The sequence below is a fragment of the Candida orthopsilosis genome (genome assembly GCF_000315875.1).
Source record: "Candida orthopsilosis Co 90-125, chromosome 1 draft sequence".
In the NCBI taxonomy this organism is placed as follows: domain Eukaryota; kingdom Fungi; phylum Ascomycota; class Pichiomycetes; order Serinales; family Debaryomycetaceae; genus Lodderomyces; species Lodderomyces orthopsilosis.
Window position 1 is genome coordinate 678,223 of NC_018292.1, and position 16,347 is coordinate 694,569.

Sequence of the window (16,347 nt, forward strand, 5' to 3'; positions counted from 1 at the left end):
ATCATAGTTCATTAAAAGCTACGAAGTTATTACTCTATTAAATATTCTATTACCCTCTCCTACTCGAGCTTAACCGCTCCATATATCTTTCTGATAAAAAGCAAACCCGTGATTACACCAACTGCACCACAAGCAATACTAATAATAAAACATGCCAATCCCATATAACTAAAGTATAACAATGAACTAACAAAATCATCAATATTCAAAACAGTGATGAAATAATAAATTGAGTATGCATAGATATACCAGGCGATACTTGATCCAACTTTGAATGATAACCAAGTCCAATTTGCATCGTTATAATAGACTAAGGATATATAAATTGCCACAATTGTTAGCTCAATAATGATTATTAGTAACATCACTGTAGTGATGAATAGGAATCCATACATGTAATAAAATGTCGTTTTTTCCAACCAAACGGAATTAAACACGAATAAAAGTTCAACGTAAACTATTCCGAATGGGATAAGACCAAATACAAGGACATTTTTGAAATACGACACCGGCGAAATCAGTCTGTATATGGTCCTTAACGTCCATTGTTTTGATTGACGTTGTAGTTTCTCTTCATCACCATAAGTTGACAAGTTGTTTTTTGGATTGAACTTGTATTTATTACCATAAATCCCTCCAATCATACCTAGCGGACATTGAATCAAAATAAACAACAACACAAACACCACAATGGTTCCAAATGGCAACGCAGTTGACGAATCTTGAGCCCAGACAAAGAAATTTAAAATGAACATCAATACAAATAAAAATGCTGGCAATACAGCACTAAACATCAATGATAAAATCAATGTCTTGACTATATCGTATTGTTGATGAGTCTCTTTGCAGAATAGCTTATGTAGGATGATTCCCAAAGAAGAAGATACTAAACCTGATCCCATAAAGCAGAAAATTGCAAATGAAAATAATGCACCTTGATGATTATTGAAAAAATAATGTTTTGATTTGATTGAATTAAGACTGGTTATTACAATGACTCCTACTATGGCAATCAACATTTGTATTCCACCCAGGACCAATGTTGTTAATAACAATTCAGCTTGAGGAATAGCATTCACTTCATTGGCTAAATTCTTCCATCCGCCAGTAGTAATAGCAGAAGCACTGATACCAACAGGGTCGCTTCCAGTGACATCACCCTCGGTTATTGGTAAACTTGGGGATTGTTGTCGTATATCCTTTTTCAAAACTTGTATCATAACAATCATAACAATCAAAGATGCCAAAAAGATCAATACGGTTGAATTAATAAATGAAATCCAATGTATCTTCAGTTGAGATTCCCCCGATTCGTTTTCATAATACAAATCCCATCTAGATTCATAATCTATAGATTTATCTTCTCTCCAATATACTGAATATGTATAAGGAATCCTTGTTCTTTCCTGGATCAATTCCCCCTTTTCATCAACTTTATAAAGCAAGGGGAAATTTTGATAATCTTTTCTGGTACCGGGACATTCTTCATTAATGACACTTTTGGGGTACACTTCAAACCCAACGATTGTATATTCCCCATTTGTAACTCCCCGATGATATCGAATCACCAACATCACATGATTATACAAATAACTAATATCATTTTCATCAACAAATCCCATGGGGAATCCAGCAGCATAATATTTCCTTCGATGATTATTAGTTTCAAAAGTAGTAGCACCGGGTAACCCATCAATTGACCAATGAACAACATATCCATCTTTAATCAAATTCGATGCACGTCGAATCCCCGATTGTGTTGCACGTAAATCACATAATCGTAAACATGGTTGATCAATTCCAAATCTCAAATCATAACCACTTTGCCAAATACGATCTCCGCGTAAGATTTCCCCCAAGGATAAATGAACTGGTTTGGCATTGTTCATAGGGGGACAAACAAATGTTAATGAGAAATAAGCAAAGGGAAGTTGGGTTTTGTCGGATTCGACTTTATTGACTAAGAGATCAACTTGGTCACCCATTTGATAGTAGTTGGGTTTGAACCCTAGGTCTAGAATACTAGCATATACGAATGGTGTGAATAGTAGAATAAACAAATGTATTGGACGTAGTTTCATTGTGAACTAGCTAATGGGAGTGAGCTTTCTGAAAGTGTAGAATGGTTCGGAAAGCATGCACTAGCAAAGGAGCAATCTATTTTCTAAACGAATGAAGCAAGTGGGTGGGTTAGCAAGTGTGAATAGAGTGAATGTAATAATGCCTCGATGGTGATGAAGAACCCTTGTTTTTTTGTTGTTTTTTTTAATTTTGTATTGAGTTGATTTATAGCACGGCTCATAGGAAATATTTTCAACAACTTTTCTTTTCTTCCATGTGAAAAGTTTAAGATGTTCTTACAAGAATGGTTTTATGTTGAGATTTAAATCTTGAATCACAGGTATATAGGGTGGCTTTAGCACTGTCTCTAACTCCCGGCAAACAGGAGGCTGATATATATACTTAAAACGACGCATGAACTAAATCTAAAACTAATCCTGCATCCTAAGCCTCGCGGCGTATTATCATTGTTGTGAGAGGAACCTGTGCATTGCTACACCTCCACTTTATCTTTTTACAGTTCGTACAACATGTCTCATTCATAACCTACACTTCAACCTACCTACTCAATGTCTTCACCCATTTAACGACTCCATAGCCTCCTTAATTAAATAATTACCCTTTGGATCCAAATTCAAAGCAATGGTAAACTCTCTAATCGCCGAATATTTATCCTGTTGTAAATTATACAATTGTCCCAAAAGAAAATGAACACTAGCTTCATTAGGAGCAATATTTTTCAAAATTTCAAAATTCTTTAATGCTAATGGGTAATTTTGTAAACTAAACAATAGTTGCGCCTTTTTGAAAATGGGTAATGGATTAGTGGGTTGTAATTTACATGCCAATTCATATTGTTTTAAAGCCATTGGCTTCTTGTTCAATTTTTCCAAAACCATACCAACACAACAGATCAAAATAATATTGATGGGATTTATTGAAATCGCTTTACGGAAATGATAATCGGCTTTTTGATATTCGCCTAGATTCATATAAATCATTCCGATTCCGTATAAGGCATTGAAATGACGTGGATCCAACAACAAGCTCAATCGGAAACTTTCCATTGCCATTTCATAATTATCATTAGCGAAATATTCATGTCCTTTTAAAGTATGAGCATAAGTGAATTTATCATTTAACTTTATCGCTTTATTAAAACAACGTATAGCTTCGTCAGGTTCGTGAGTCAAGGAGAACAAGTTTCCAATAGTACACCAAGTAATAGGACTAGTTGGATCAATATCATGTAATTCATTAGCAAGAAATGTAAGTTCAACTTTTTTATGTAAATGCCAAAGCAAAGTTGAATAAACTTCCATATCTTCACATCTAGCTCGATCAAGTTTCCGTAATTTTTTAAAATATTGTTCTGATTGTTTATAATTCATCACTTCATAATGTAATTTACCTAATTTACTTAATACCCAAGGCGTGTCTCGTTCTTGTTGAGGTATATCAATTTCTAAAAGCTTGATTGCTTTATAACAATCATAATTGGATAGGAGTTTGAAACTTCTGGCAAAAATCAGATATAGATGAAGAAGATATGCTTCACTTTTCTCAATCTCTTTCAAGAATGCTATGGAGGAACTTGTTGTCATTGCTGATGCCAACCCAGTTCCACCAGTACTACTATCATCTGAAGTAATGGAGTTGTTACGTTTCAAATTTTTCTTGTTGTTGTTATTGGGGGTTTCGTTAGGGTTATTTATTGTAGCATGTGATGAGGGTTGAGAAATCAATCGCGAGGTTATTTTAGAATACACTCGACTCCCACGTTTTTTGCCTCCTCCTTCTGGGTATGCACCGGTGGTGTTCGGCTTAACAAATTCAAATGTATTATTAGCAATTGTGGTATTGCTTACATCATGATGATTTGCATGAGACCCAGTGTTCAAATTCGATTTTTTTAATGGTGCATCGGGGACAGTTGCTGTCTTAATTCTCGGTGTTGAGAAATTATATTCATCAACATGTATCGTGGGAGTGTTCAGTGGATTCTTCGTGGTGGAACTAGTTACTGCGTTCTTTTTATCTGTGAATGGATTAGTCAAATCAGGTATATCATGAGTCCCTAGCGCCTGTGGAGTTTTAAACTGCTGTGATTGCTGCGACTGTTGTTGTAGTATATCCTCTCTCCCCACTTGTTCCATGTGTCCATGACCATCTTTTTGCATCTTGTACAAACTCTTCACCTTCATATCCACCCCCATCTTACATAATTTCTGAAACGCTTCGAAATCAAATTGATTCAATTTCAAACATTGAGTATAATTCAAACAGCTATTCTTAATATCGTCGACACTATGATACAAATCACCCAATAAATGATACATCAGTGATGCATCAGGCAATATGCTTCGGCCATTTTCATAATCAAATCTCATTTCCAAATTTATCCGTTCGCCATCTCCATTATACAAATTCTTCACTTTTAATAGCTGGAATATCCCATCTTTCGATTTATTCAATTGTAAACAACATTTGCCAAATATATAACTACACCCCAAATGATTTAAATTTGAGGCGTTATTCACTTCAATTAGTTTGCGATAACATGATTTTAATTTAGATTGATGGTATAATGTAAGACAATATAAGTAAATTGAATCTAAATTGAGTGGAGTTTGAGCTAATAGTCGCTCACTGGCAAATTCAGCATTTTGATAATTGAAAGTATCTATTGAATGAATGATTATCGAACGAAGGTAGTGTTGGGTGTATTGGATATTTGGAAGCTCGGGATCAGCATTTGTATCAGTTAGTTGCATAATGGTGTTGAATCGTATCCAATAGTTTATAGAGGTGTTCTTTGATCTTGTCACTTGTCTTCGCTTTAGCCTTTTGATTTTTGTTTTTGTTTTCGTTTTTTGTTTTTTTTGTTATCACCACAACACAACACAACACACAACACACAGCGCCATCTATAATCTACATTTTAATATACTTTCATTACACTTTTGTCACTATTGAAAATACATTAATAAAGAACTATATATCAACTATTAATCATATTGTAGACTTTTTAAAGTAAAGGGAATTCAAAATAACCCATTCTACTTCTTTGGTTTTATTACAAATGTGTGGTTACCCGAATCATCACTACTAAAAGCCATCATCTTTTCTCTTTTCTTGTTACCACTCATTAATCTACCTGAGGAGTTAGATAAAAGTGGTTTATTGCTGGTTGTACCGCCATTGGAAGCACTTGACTCCGATACTTCATCCTTTTTGGAATTTTGACTAAATGAACTCACATTTGGTGAGGTAGTACCATTGCTATTGGTATTTCCATTATTAGTTTGGGAATTTGTCGAGGATGCAGTTGAGTATGGCGTAGATGTGGCTTCATTATTATTTGCATACGGATTAAATGACCCGCTTGTTGTCCTTTCGTACGGAGATTGTTGAATTGATGGTGGTCTCAATGGCCGTTGATCAACACTATCAGCGAAATAGCCTGAATTGGTAGTAACTGGAGTTCCACTGTTTGATGAGAAGTTCCCTGATTTAGGTGACGAAAGATAACCCGATGCTAATAAGTAAGGGGAAGCAAATCCACCCAGATTGTGTGAGCCAGGTAAATTTGGCGTCTTTGGTGGAGCATTCAACGTACTTGTACTGTATCTGTTGTTTTGAGTATCTATCGACAATTTTGGTGGTATCCTTTCTGGTGCCAAAGTAGATGATGAATACATTGACGCTTGGAAAGATGAATCATTACCAAAATCTTCATCCACCCTGATGTAACCTTTAGCTCGCAACTCCTCATCCTTCATTTTATTCTCTTCTCGAGTTTTGGCCAACATTTCTTGAGCTTTACTCAAACTAACTGTTGGTGTTGAGCAGCTACTAACCACTGGTACTGAGTCATCAATATCGATAGTTGCAGTCATTAAAGCTTTAACCCAGCCTCTCATCTCTTCTTCGGAATCAACAGCAAAATAATGCGTCTTTGGTTGGGTGAAGGTAAGACCCTTTTTGAAACCTGGTGCTGGTGGTACAAGTTTGAAACAGTAGTTACCTGCCATTGTAGTCGAAGCCACCATTGCCGCATATTTATCAGCTTTATCCAAATCTTCAGCATCACTATTGATAGGTATGACTTTGTGAGCAGTTATATCAATCAACCCTTTCTCCCTCTTATCTTTTAATGAGGTAAAGTAAGACAACCTTGTACCATGTAGCGTGAAATATCTTGATCTCCAAGCGAAAGTATTTCCCGATCGTTTAGCCATATAACCACTATAGTTTGCTGTCTTTATAGCCTCATCGGGCGTTACTTCACGAATACCTTCAGTAAATGCGGATGTTTTCAGTTTCTTCGAACCCGTTAAGTTACGAATATTTTGAGTGGAGGTGGTACGTAGACTCTTTAATCGTGAAGCGCCAGGACGTGTGTTGGAAAGGTTTGCTTGCGAATCACTAGCAATACGCTTGTTGTCGTCTTTCAAAGCATCAGACGACTTTGCTCTCACTGATACTGATTTCAGCTTCTTTGGTGATAACCCTGCATCATCTATATGAATAGGAGAATTCGATAAATCAAACAATTGAGATCTTCTCTTTGGTGAGTTTGCCATGGAACTATTTTCACGTTTAATTTGTGCTGGGGATATTAATTTATTTCCATTAGACCAACCGCTCTCGTCTCTTTGTATATTTTTACTGTGCAACTTTGTTTGTCCTTGAGTTGGAGTGCTACTATTCTGTTTGTCTCCATCCTCATTTCCTGAGAAGAACGAGAAAAGGGAAGAATGTCTTTTATGATTGTTTGATACTGACAGCTTCTTTTGATGGCTATTGGAGGCTTGTGACACTTGTCTGCTGTGTGATGCTTGATCGTAAACTGAAGAAGGAGGTCTTGACAAAGCATGTGCTGAGGCATTTGTACGAGTCATGTACAAGCCGCTCGGTTTATCGTCATTATTATATGGAGATTGACTTCCGTATCCAAATTTGTAACCAGAGTTGAGGGGACTATCTCCCGCTGGTGGTTGTGGAGCTTTTCTAGGTGAAGCAAAAGATCCTTCAATATTGTGTTTTGATAAGTTGTCCATTGAAAGAGACCTGTTTCTTGAATGTTTTATGGTTGAGTCGGAGGTGTCTTCCAGTAATGCAGAAGGCATAAGCTCATTTTGTTTTTCATTTGATTGTAATACATCCAGTTGGTTCGACTTCAACGGTTTTTCATCTATGTCAGGGTAAGTTGTGTCTTCAGTAGGTCCTGAATTCAAAGTAGAAGAAGTCGTATCGGTCCTATTGATAGAATTCACTCTTGATTGCAGTTTCAACTTTTGTGATCGAAGATTCATTTCTTTTAACTTTTCAACCTCTTTATGAATTTCAAATCGAGTACCAAATGAATCAATATCCAATTCTTTCAAGTGGCCTAAATCCATTTCAAATAAAATGGCCCCTGTAATTTTGTGTTTAGCAAATTTGCTAGCAATTTCAGGACTGAACCCCAAAACCAACGCAAAGTATGATGACACTTGCTTTGGGGTCCAATTATGTGCTTGCAACGGATTCAAATCATCGGTTAAGGATTGTTCGGATGGATTTCTAGCGTGGGACTTGCTGTAGTTGTTTGAAGCCACACTTGACTGTTTTGGCTTGTAGTCGTTGTTGCTGCTGCTGCCGCTGCCACTGTTGTTGTATGTGGAGCCATTAGATTGGTTATTATCTCCCTGTAACTCTTTCAAAGCTTTGTCAATTTCATCATTAATCATATGGTGACCACCACTGGTATTACTAGAATTATTATCCTTTACTGATAATTTATCAAAAGACTCCTTCAAAGGAGTAGGAATGGAGTCTTGAGAATTGTTTGGATTCAATTTACTAGGTACATTAGGTGCATTATGAGTATTGGGACTGTTGTTGGCTTCAGTTGAGCCACTACTCTGATGATCACCATTATTCATTTGTTTGCCAGGAGGTGTTAAAACTCTTCTTGATCTAGATCTTAACAAAGTCTTTTCATCAGTATTATTTGATAATATTTGAGTAAAGCTCTTGGGATATAGTCCCACAGCACCAGTTAACAAGTTTTTACCCATATACCAACCATCATTGTATTCATGGTCGTCAGCTAAAACCTGTATTTTATCACCGATTTTGAGACTGATTTCATCACCTAACCTGGCATTAAACTGTTTTATACAAACATATGTTGCTCCATCCATCGTATGTGTGTATCTGGGTGTGTGTAGATAGGACGTGTGTGTGACAAAATGTGGGTGTGTGTTTATAGTTTGTTGTGAGTTTGGGGTAGTGTGGTGTGGTTGTGATAATACGGGTTTATATCTCGTATCCGTATGTGTGTGTGTGTGTAATTTAGTATGTAATAGGTGTATATAATACAGTTGATATATGCTCTAAGGTGGATACGAAGTTGATGTTGTTGTTGATGATAAGGAGCGTGTGTGGTCTATGTTGTTGTTTTATTATACGCCCTTCGTTTCTGTCTGTCTTTTCTGTCTCTGTTTGAGGCTCTCATCAATTCCAAAAAATAAAAAATTCTTTTTCAAGTCTTTAAATTTTTAATTTCTTTTTTTTTGTTTTTTGTTTTACTGTGTGTGTGTGTGTCGTGTCGTTTAGTTAAAAGTGTCACATTCTTTTAGTGCATTTTATCTTGTTACAATTGTTTCATATTATTAATGGTAATATATGCACGACCTTTTTTCTTTTCACTTTTACCAAAAAGTGGAGAGAGAGATTCACTGATTCTCAAAATTTGCTTTATCAGGTAGCCAAAATTTGAGTTCACCATGTCCCTTGGACAGTTAATGTACGAACCTGCAAATTATAGCTCGGCTGTATACTACTTATTACTAGCAAATTATCTTTTTGATATTTACACGGCAGAATACACACCCACCGAAAGTAGGACAATCACAATAAAGCACGAACACGAAAGATAATGAAAAAAATAAAACAAATAAACAAAAAACTAAAGTACATGAAACAAAAGAAAATAATTCATATCAACATCAAAATAAAAAGCCAGACTTTGTATCATTGATTATTGTTCTCTGTGTCTGAAAGAGTCGTGATATAGCAAGTGGTGATGAGCAACAAAGTAATCAATTATGAATGCAGTGTGTGCCTCATAACCTTTTGAAGCAGGGCTTATTCACCTTCTTTTTTTGTGCAATTCATGTGTCGTAAATTTAATGGCATGTGATGCCAAAATTAATTTACGACTTATATATTGTATACACAATATGGTTGTGGTAGGTGGTAAAAATTTCTCCTAGTGTTTAGTGGTGATTTTGCCTCTAAGATGTTTTGCGACTCGTTAAAGTGCGTTTTTGTTCATCTAGCCTTGACTGATAAGCAAAATTGATGCATCTATTTTGCATCAAATCCGATTAAAATATAGGTGAAAGCAACGACCAAGATCACGTTTGCGTCTATGGCATCAATTATGAAAGTGATAGCTCACGCGGGCTCTACAGGTTTACCGTGAGGTATGTAGTTTAGTATTGCATTTATTTATCTTTAGTTTCTTTCCACAGTTTATAGTTTTGTGTGTACACGTGATGTCATAAAGCCAATGTCGTGTTTATTAAAGACACATTCCTTTGTTGATTTTACACCAATTAATATTATTATAATTTTGCCACACACACATAGAGATAAAGAAGGAGATATATTTCACCACACATACAAGTGCAACTTACAAAGATAAGAATAAACTGTTTGAATTCCCCCGCTTTTTTGATTCTTTTGGACTATACAAAAGTTTGAAAATTGCAACATACTCCTTTTCCCATATATTACTGCATCGTTCATAAAGGGGAAGGAAAGAGATCAAATCTTCAATTTGTGTTCTTATTGGCGAAGATAAAAGGTTAACAAGTTGAAAAAACAGTAGTAGCATACACATTTGCATCAGAAACACCAGCCATTGCCTTCATTTCACATTATTACGAATCTCGAAAAGAAAGTAAAACCCTTGGAGTCCAAATACAACAGAAGTAACACAGATCTATAATAAAATATGTCAAGTGCTAATACATTCAACAGGGCTAATAACAACGAGACAAACTCGGGAAACCACAAACAGAACCACCACGAGTTACCCAACGAATCTGATGATTCTCAACTCTCTGACGAGGATGATTCACTTTTGAGACTTTCACAACAAGCACAACACAGGAAACTAAGTCAACTGCAACTTGTCAATGACGAACCACTTGAACCAATGGATCCAATTGTGACGGCTAACAACAGTGGCGATATAGATTACGATGAAGATTTCAGCAATGATCCAATCGTAGAGGAGGAAGAGGATGACGAAGAAGAAGAAGGAGAGGAAGAAGAAGAAGAAGATGATGATGATGACTCCGTTCATAATGACGACAATGATCACCCAGATGAAGATGAGGAATTGGAAATGCTTGAAACTGCTGATTTTCTACGTCAACTAATGCAAGCTAGAAGGATATCGGAAATGAACTCTGGCTCTGGTGACAACAACAACAACAACACTAACAATAACCAAAATGCATCAAATGCCAACGAAGAACAACCTAGGGAAGGAGAACTAGATGATGCTCGTGCTGAGTTCCTTCGTGCAATTGGTGCTTTATCAGGTGCAAGGAGAGGTGAGTCTTCCAATGCAGCAAGGACAGAAGAAGCCAGAGGAGGTTCTGATAACAATGACCATGGTTCTGGTGGAAGAAATGCTCCTACCGGGTTTGTTGATGTCATGCAAAGATTAATGGGTGGTGGTATAATGTTTGGAGGTGGTTTGCAGGAGGGTGAAAATATCGGAGCACTTGTTGACAATTTGGAACAAAGAGGAGATACTTTTATCATTCTTGAATCATTGAATCAAATATCAGAAAATTTATTAATGATGAATGGTTTGACTGCCGAACGTTTAATCCCATCTAATAGATTAGCCAGAAATCTTGTGAATATAATGGATGACCCAACGCTAGAAGAAGAATTAGAATTGCATCTTGTTGCATGTCGTTGTTTATACAACTTCCTAGAAGTTAATCAAGATTTCATTCATGATGCATTGAACAATAATGCCGTACCGGCGTTATGCAACAAGCTATTGGAAATAAAGTACATTGATCTCACGGAACAGGCATTACAGACTCTTGAGATGATTTCAAGGGATACCATTTCACATAACAGCATTATTGTGAATAACGGCTTGACAGCATGTTTACAATACCTTGACTTTTTGACAGTGCATGCTCAAAGAAAGTGTCTCAGTATTGTATCAAATTCCTGTACCAACATTTCAGTCTCCAATTTCAACAAAATCAAGGAAGCTTTCACAAGTATTACAGAAGTTGTTAGAGCTCATAATGATCAAAATGTAGTTGAAAATGCGTGGATCACTATTGCCAGGATTATCGAATGTTTCAAAAATAAACCAGACTATTTAAATGAGCTTTTTTCGGGTAAGGAGTTGTTTTTCAAAGAATTGGTCAATGTTATTCTAGTTAGTTGTAATAAATCACTGAACACTAGTGCAGAATCGGAACAAGTTGCATTGTCTTACAGCTCATGCTTGAGCTTGATCAAGTCATTGATAATTTTAAGTAGTGTTAGCATTGAAGTTTCCAAAATCTTATTGAGCGACTGTGACATTGGATCTATGATTGTTAAAGCATTGAACAAATTTGCAAGATCAAGGAGTAGTAAGTCCAATGAGGCTGCGAAGGGTAACGATGAAGCCACGATATCAATTGAGGCATTGTTGGCAGCACCCAAAGAGTTGGTGTCACAATTTTTGACCTTAATTGGATACTTATTGCCAATAATCTATACCCCAGCAAAAGCCCTCTACTTGAAACCGGATTTTGAAGACTACGAAGAAAAGGAAAACATCAATCACAAAAGAGTTGAATTATGTACCGAGATCATTCCTGACGATTTCTGGAAATTTGTCAACGAAGTATGGACACTACTGATTTACAGTATTCAAGCAACAACAGATGTCGATATTAGGCGAAGGGGATTCATCAACTTGTACAGAATTGTGAGTTCCATAAACGAGCCTCAACTAGGGCAAATCAAACACCATGAACTTATATCTGGATTATTGGCCTCTGTGGTTAATCAATATCAGCCGCAGGTTTTGCAAGGATTAAAGAGTATGGCAGATTCTCGGAAACAAGAAGAAGATGTTGACATGAGAACTAGTGATTTTGAAGACTTTGATGACGCTCGTGATCAACTTTCTAGTGAAGAAAGACAATATGATGAAAGCGATGAAGAAATGGATGGTGGAACCAGCGAAAATGATGAGAGCCAAGAAAATGAGGAAAACGATGAAGGTGAGGAGGAAGAAGAAGATGCCGATGACGATGAGGAGGATGATGCCGATGACGATGACGATGATGGTGAGGACGATTTCCCTGTAGTCACCAATCGGCCTGAAGACCTCAAAAGTCTTAACTCAACAATGCTAATGTTAAGTGCACTAGAGATACTTAATGTGTTGTTGAAGAAGGCAGCTAGCGTATACCTACAAGCTTTTGAAAGAGAGGGATTGATGAATGATGTTACCTCAATTTTGAAAAGCTCTTCGTTTTTAAGGAAAGGCTCAAGGACAAAATCAGCACAAAATCATTTTCTGGCCTCATTTGCAAACAAATACATAGATGTGGAGTATACCAAGGAATACGAATTCAGATCCTCGATAAAGGATGTTTATTTCAAGATCAAGTCGGCTGCTTCAGAGATCAAGAAGGAATATAATAATGAGAAAATGTCTCAAAGTAGTGAGCTTTCAGAACACATGCGATTATTGTATTTTGTGAAGGAAATCCTATCAGATATAAAGACGACAAAGTCATTCACATATGATGAGTGGTTGCAAGTGTGGGAGCAATTCAAGTTTGCTTTACAAGGTGCATCAGATAAAGTTCATGTTTCCAGTTTTGAGCTCATTTCTTCGGGAGTAATAACGCAATTGACAAATTTATTGACATCTAATGATTCAGACCACGTTTTTGAATCCAGTCCTTGTTATCGTGCATTTATTCACTCCTTTTTCAATGATGACTGCTCAGACGCCAAATTACTAGTACATCAATTGCTTGAAGCATTAACGAGGTCAGAATCTTTTGAAATTGTTTCGGCAGGAAGTCATAACCATCATTCAGCATCATCTCGTGATCAACAACAAGCGACCTTGATGGCGAATCAAATCAAGTTAAAGTTGAATCTTGAGGGTGATTTGGGTGATCTCAAGATGCCCACCAATTTGCAAAATATGGTAGTGTCCGTTCATGCAATTGCTACATTCAAATCAATTCTTTCGTTCTTGAAGCAAAGATTACAGTTCATGGAGCAGTTGACAAATATAGGTTCCAATAGAGCATCAAGCAATGAAACAGAAGAAGGGAAAAAATTTGACTTTAGCTTGGAGTTTTTGATCAATGGTGAGGTTATTCCCCTTGAGACGACTATCTATGGTGCTATTTATCGATCAGCTCAAACCAAGCCGGATGAAATAGTTGATCCGAAAAAGATATGGACTAATTTACACCAAATAACGTTTCGAAAAGTCAGTAATGAAGTGAGCAACGAAGATGTTTTCAATAACTACAATAGTAATGTTGACGATTCTGAGTTGACCATTTATGACAAGACAACGATTGGGGTCTTGCAGCTTTTGAAAGTGTTGTTCAAGATGAATACTTTTGTTCACCACGGGGGTAAACCAAGTGTGCCAGTTAAGGACTTTATCAACTGGAAATTGACGGCAAAGTTGAATAGACAATTGGAAGAGCCATTGGTGGTGGCCAGTGGTACATTACCGGGATGGAGTATACACTTAACAAAACAGTTTCCTTTTATATTTCCGTTGGCAACTAGGATTTTCTTTTTTCAATCCACTTCTTTTGGTTATTCTCGTTTGATTCATCAATGGCAGTTGAGAACAAACCAAAATTATGAAGATAATAGAGGTAATGACAACGCAAATAACAATTCCGCTTATAATCAAAGACCACAATTAGGAAGGCCAAATAGACACAAGGTGAGAATTTCAAGAAAGATGATGTTGCAAAGTGCATTAAAAGTGTTGGGAATGTATGGGTCAACTCCTGGTATATTGGAAATTGAATATTTTGATGAAGTTGGATCTGGATTAGGACCAACATTGGAGTTTTATTCTACTGTATCAAAAGAGTTTTCTAAGCGTAAATTGAAGTTATGGAGAGATGATAATAGATACGATGGTGATGCTGAAGGATATGTGGAAAACAAGCATGGATTGTTTCCATCACCAATGGATAAACAACAAGTGAATAATGAGAATGGGAAAAAGATTTTGTACTTTTTTTCGTCACTAGGCAAGTTTATTGCTCGTGCTTTGTTGGATTCAAGAATCATTGATTTCAATTTCAACCCGATATTCCTCAAATTGGTGCAATTCTTGAATCAAAAGAATACATCTTCACAATCACAACCATTGAATCAAAAATTGATGAAAAAGATTGTTTCTTTACAGAATTTGAAATTGGTTGATCCTGAATTGGCTAAATCTTTGCAGCACTTACAAAAATATGCAAAAGTCTTTGAAAATGTTCCTCCTGAACAGAGGAACTTTGTTGAAATTGATGGAGCCAAGCTTGGTGATTTAGGAATATACTTTGAGCTACCCGGATACCCCAAATATGAATTGATACCAAATGGAAGTGATACATTAGTTCAAGCTGATAATTTAGATCTTTACATTACAAAAGTTCTCGAGAACACTTTATTCACCGGTGTCATTCATCAAACTAAAGCGTTTATGGATGGGTTTTCCAAAGTATTCCCCATTAGTTCGTTGATGATTTTTTCACCACAAGAATTGGTCGAATTATTTGGAAATTGTGAGGAAGATTGGTCATTTGATGCATTATCATCAGCAATTGTAGCCAATCATGGATACAGTAAAGATTCTCCTGAAATTAAAGAATTGATCAATATCCTAATTGATTTTGATTTGGAAGAGAAAAGGCAGTTTTTGCAGTTTCTCACAGGATCTCCGAAATTGCCCATTGGTGGGTTTAAGGCTCTAAGGCCAGAATTGACCGTTGTTCGAAAACATGCTGAAGATGGATTGAAAGATGACGATTATTTACCTAGTGTTATGACGTGTGCTAATTATTTGAAAATACCGAAATATTCGAGTAAAGAGGTAATGAGAGAGAAATTGTTGCAAGCGGTTAAAGAAGGAGCTGGTGCATTCTTGTTGTCATAGTGCGAAAGGTGTTTGTATAGCATGGAATAATGAATATTGCATTTAGTATTGAGTTTATTTGAAAGGAGATTAAAATTGTTGTGCGGCTTTTTATAGAGGATACTACTCTTTTCGGTGCAAAATCTCTCAGCGACAATTGTTCAACACAGAATAGCTTTACTTTGTATATACCTTTAACCACTCGAAACATTACATCCCACACACACCAAAATGTCAGTCAAATTTGAAGAGTTGATTACCTCATTGATCCAAAGTGCACCATCAGCCGAATTACCTGAAGTCATCAATTCATTAAAGGCTATATCGGCAGCATCCCAATCAACCATTGATGATGCATTAACTGAATATATAAAACAACAACCGATAGTCATATCAGATTACATTATCAGTTCATTAAACAAAGACCCTCATTCATCCAAGTACATTGATTATGTCAAGCAAGAGAAATTTGCATTTGATATAACTAGGCAAGATATTATTGATGTTGAACCATATACACCGGAGGCGCCTGTTGATTCCAACTTGGTTAAGAAGTTACAACAATATAGTGATGATTATTTCCAAGATTATACATTCACAATCATCCCTGAATCGAAAGACAACTATGCAATAATCATAATTGGTGAGAAATTAAATAAAGAGAATTTCTACACGGGGAAATGGCATAGTCAATACCAAGTTTCCAATGGATCAATTACTGGCTCGATTAATTTAGATATTCATTATTTTGAAGATGGAAATGTTCGGTTAAAATATAATGAATCAAATATATCTAGTGAAGCTTCCGTTTCAAATGCAAGTGATGTGGTTAATTTTATAAACCAAACTGATAATTCAATTGAATTGAAATTAATTGATCAATTTCAACATTTGAATCAACAGTCATTCAAGAATTTAAGAAGATTGTTGCCTGTGACTAGATCCAAGATTAATTGGGGTAGTGCTATTGGAAATTATAGATTAGGATCCGATGTAGTTCATAAAAACTAAACAACTATTGCTGATATTGATTTACCATCTCATTGGTCTATTTGTAGACTGTGTTGGTTGTG

The 16,347-nt window shown here is 36.1% G+C and overlaps 5 protein-coding genes across 5 annotated transcripts; 2 read left to right on the plus strand and 3 right to left on the minus strand. All coding sequences in view use genetic code 12, as the record gives it.

The window, feature by feature from the left end:
• Positions 1 to 59: 59 nt before the first annotated feature.
• CORT_0A03170 (endosomal transmembrane protein) lies at positions 60 to 2,081 on the minus strand (the record flags this gene model as incomplete). Its single annotated transcript, XM_003866097.1, has 1 exon — positions 60 to 2,081. One exon carries the CDS (start codon positions 2,079 to 2,081, stop codon positions 60 to 62), a length of 2,022 nt encoding a protein of 673 aa, XP_003866145.1.
• Positions 2,082 to 2,636: 555 nt separating this feature from the next.
• CORT_0A03180 (Cdc27 ubiquitin-protein ligase) lies at positions 2,637 to 4,835 on the minus strand (the record flags this gene model as incomplete). The annotated part of the gene is made up of 1 exon (XM_003866098.1): positions 2,637 to 4,835. The coding sequence occupies one exon, from the start codon at positions 4,833 to 4,835 to the stop codon at positions 2,637 to 2,639; it is 2,199 nt and encodes a 732-aa protein (XP_003866146.1).
• Positions 4,836 to 5,120: 285 nt separating this feature from the next.
• CORT_0A03190 (Boi2 protein) lies at positions 5,121 to 8,252 on the minus strand (the record flags this gene model as incomplete). The annotated part of the gene is made up of 1 exon (XM_003866099.1): positions 5,121 to 8,252. The coding sequence occupies one exon, from the start codon at positions 8,250 to 8,252 to the stop codon at positions 5,121 to 5,123; it is 3,132 nt and encodes a 1,043-aa protein (XP_003866147.1).
• A 1,820-nt stretch (positions 8,253 to 10,072) lies between these two features.
• On the plus strand, positions 10,073 to 15,295 carry CORT_0A03200 (Ufd4 protein; the record flags this gene model as incomplete). Its single annotated transcript, XM_003866100.1, has 1 exon — positions 10,073 to 15,295. The coding sequence occupies one exon, from the start codon at positions 10,073 to 10,075 to the stop codon at positions 15,293 to 15,295; it is 5,223 nt and encodes a 1,740-aa protein (XP_003866148.1).
• Positions 15,296 to 15,505: 210 nt separating this feature from the next.
• CORT_0A03210 (F-actin capping protein subunit alpha) lies at positions 15,506 to 16,285 on the plus strand (the record flags this gene model as incomplete). Its single annotated transcript, XM_003866101.1, has 1 exon — positions 15,506 to 16,285. The coding sequence occupies one exon, from the start codon at positions 15,506 to 15,508 to the stop codon at positions 16,283 to 16,285; it is 780 nt and encodes a 259-aa protein (XP_003866149.1).
• Positions 16,286 to 16,347: the final 62 nt, after the last annotated feature.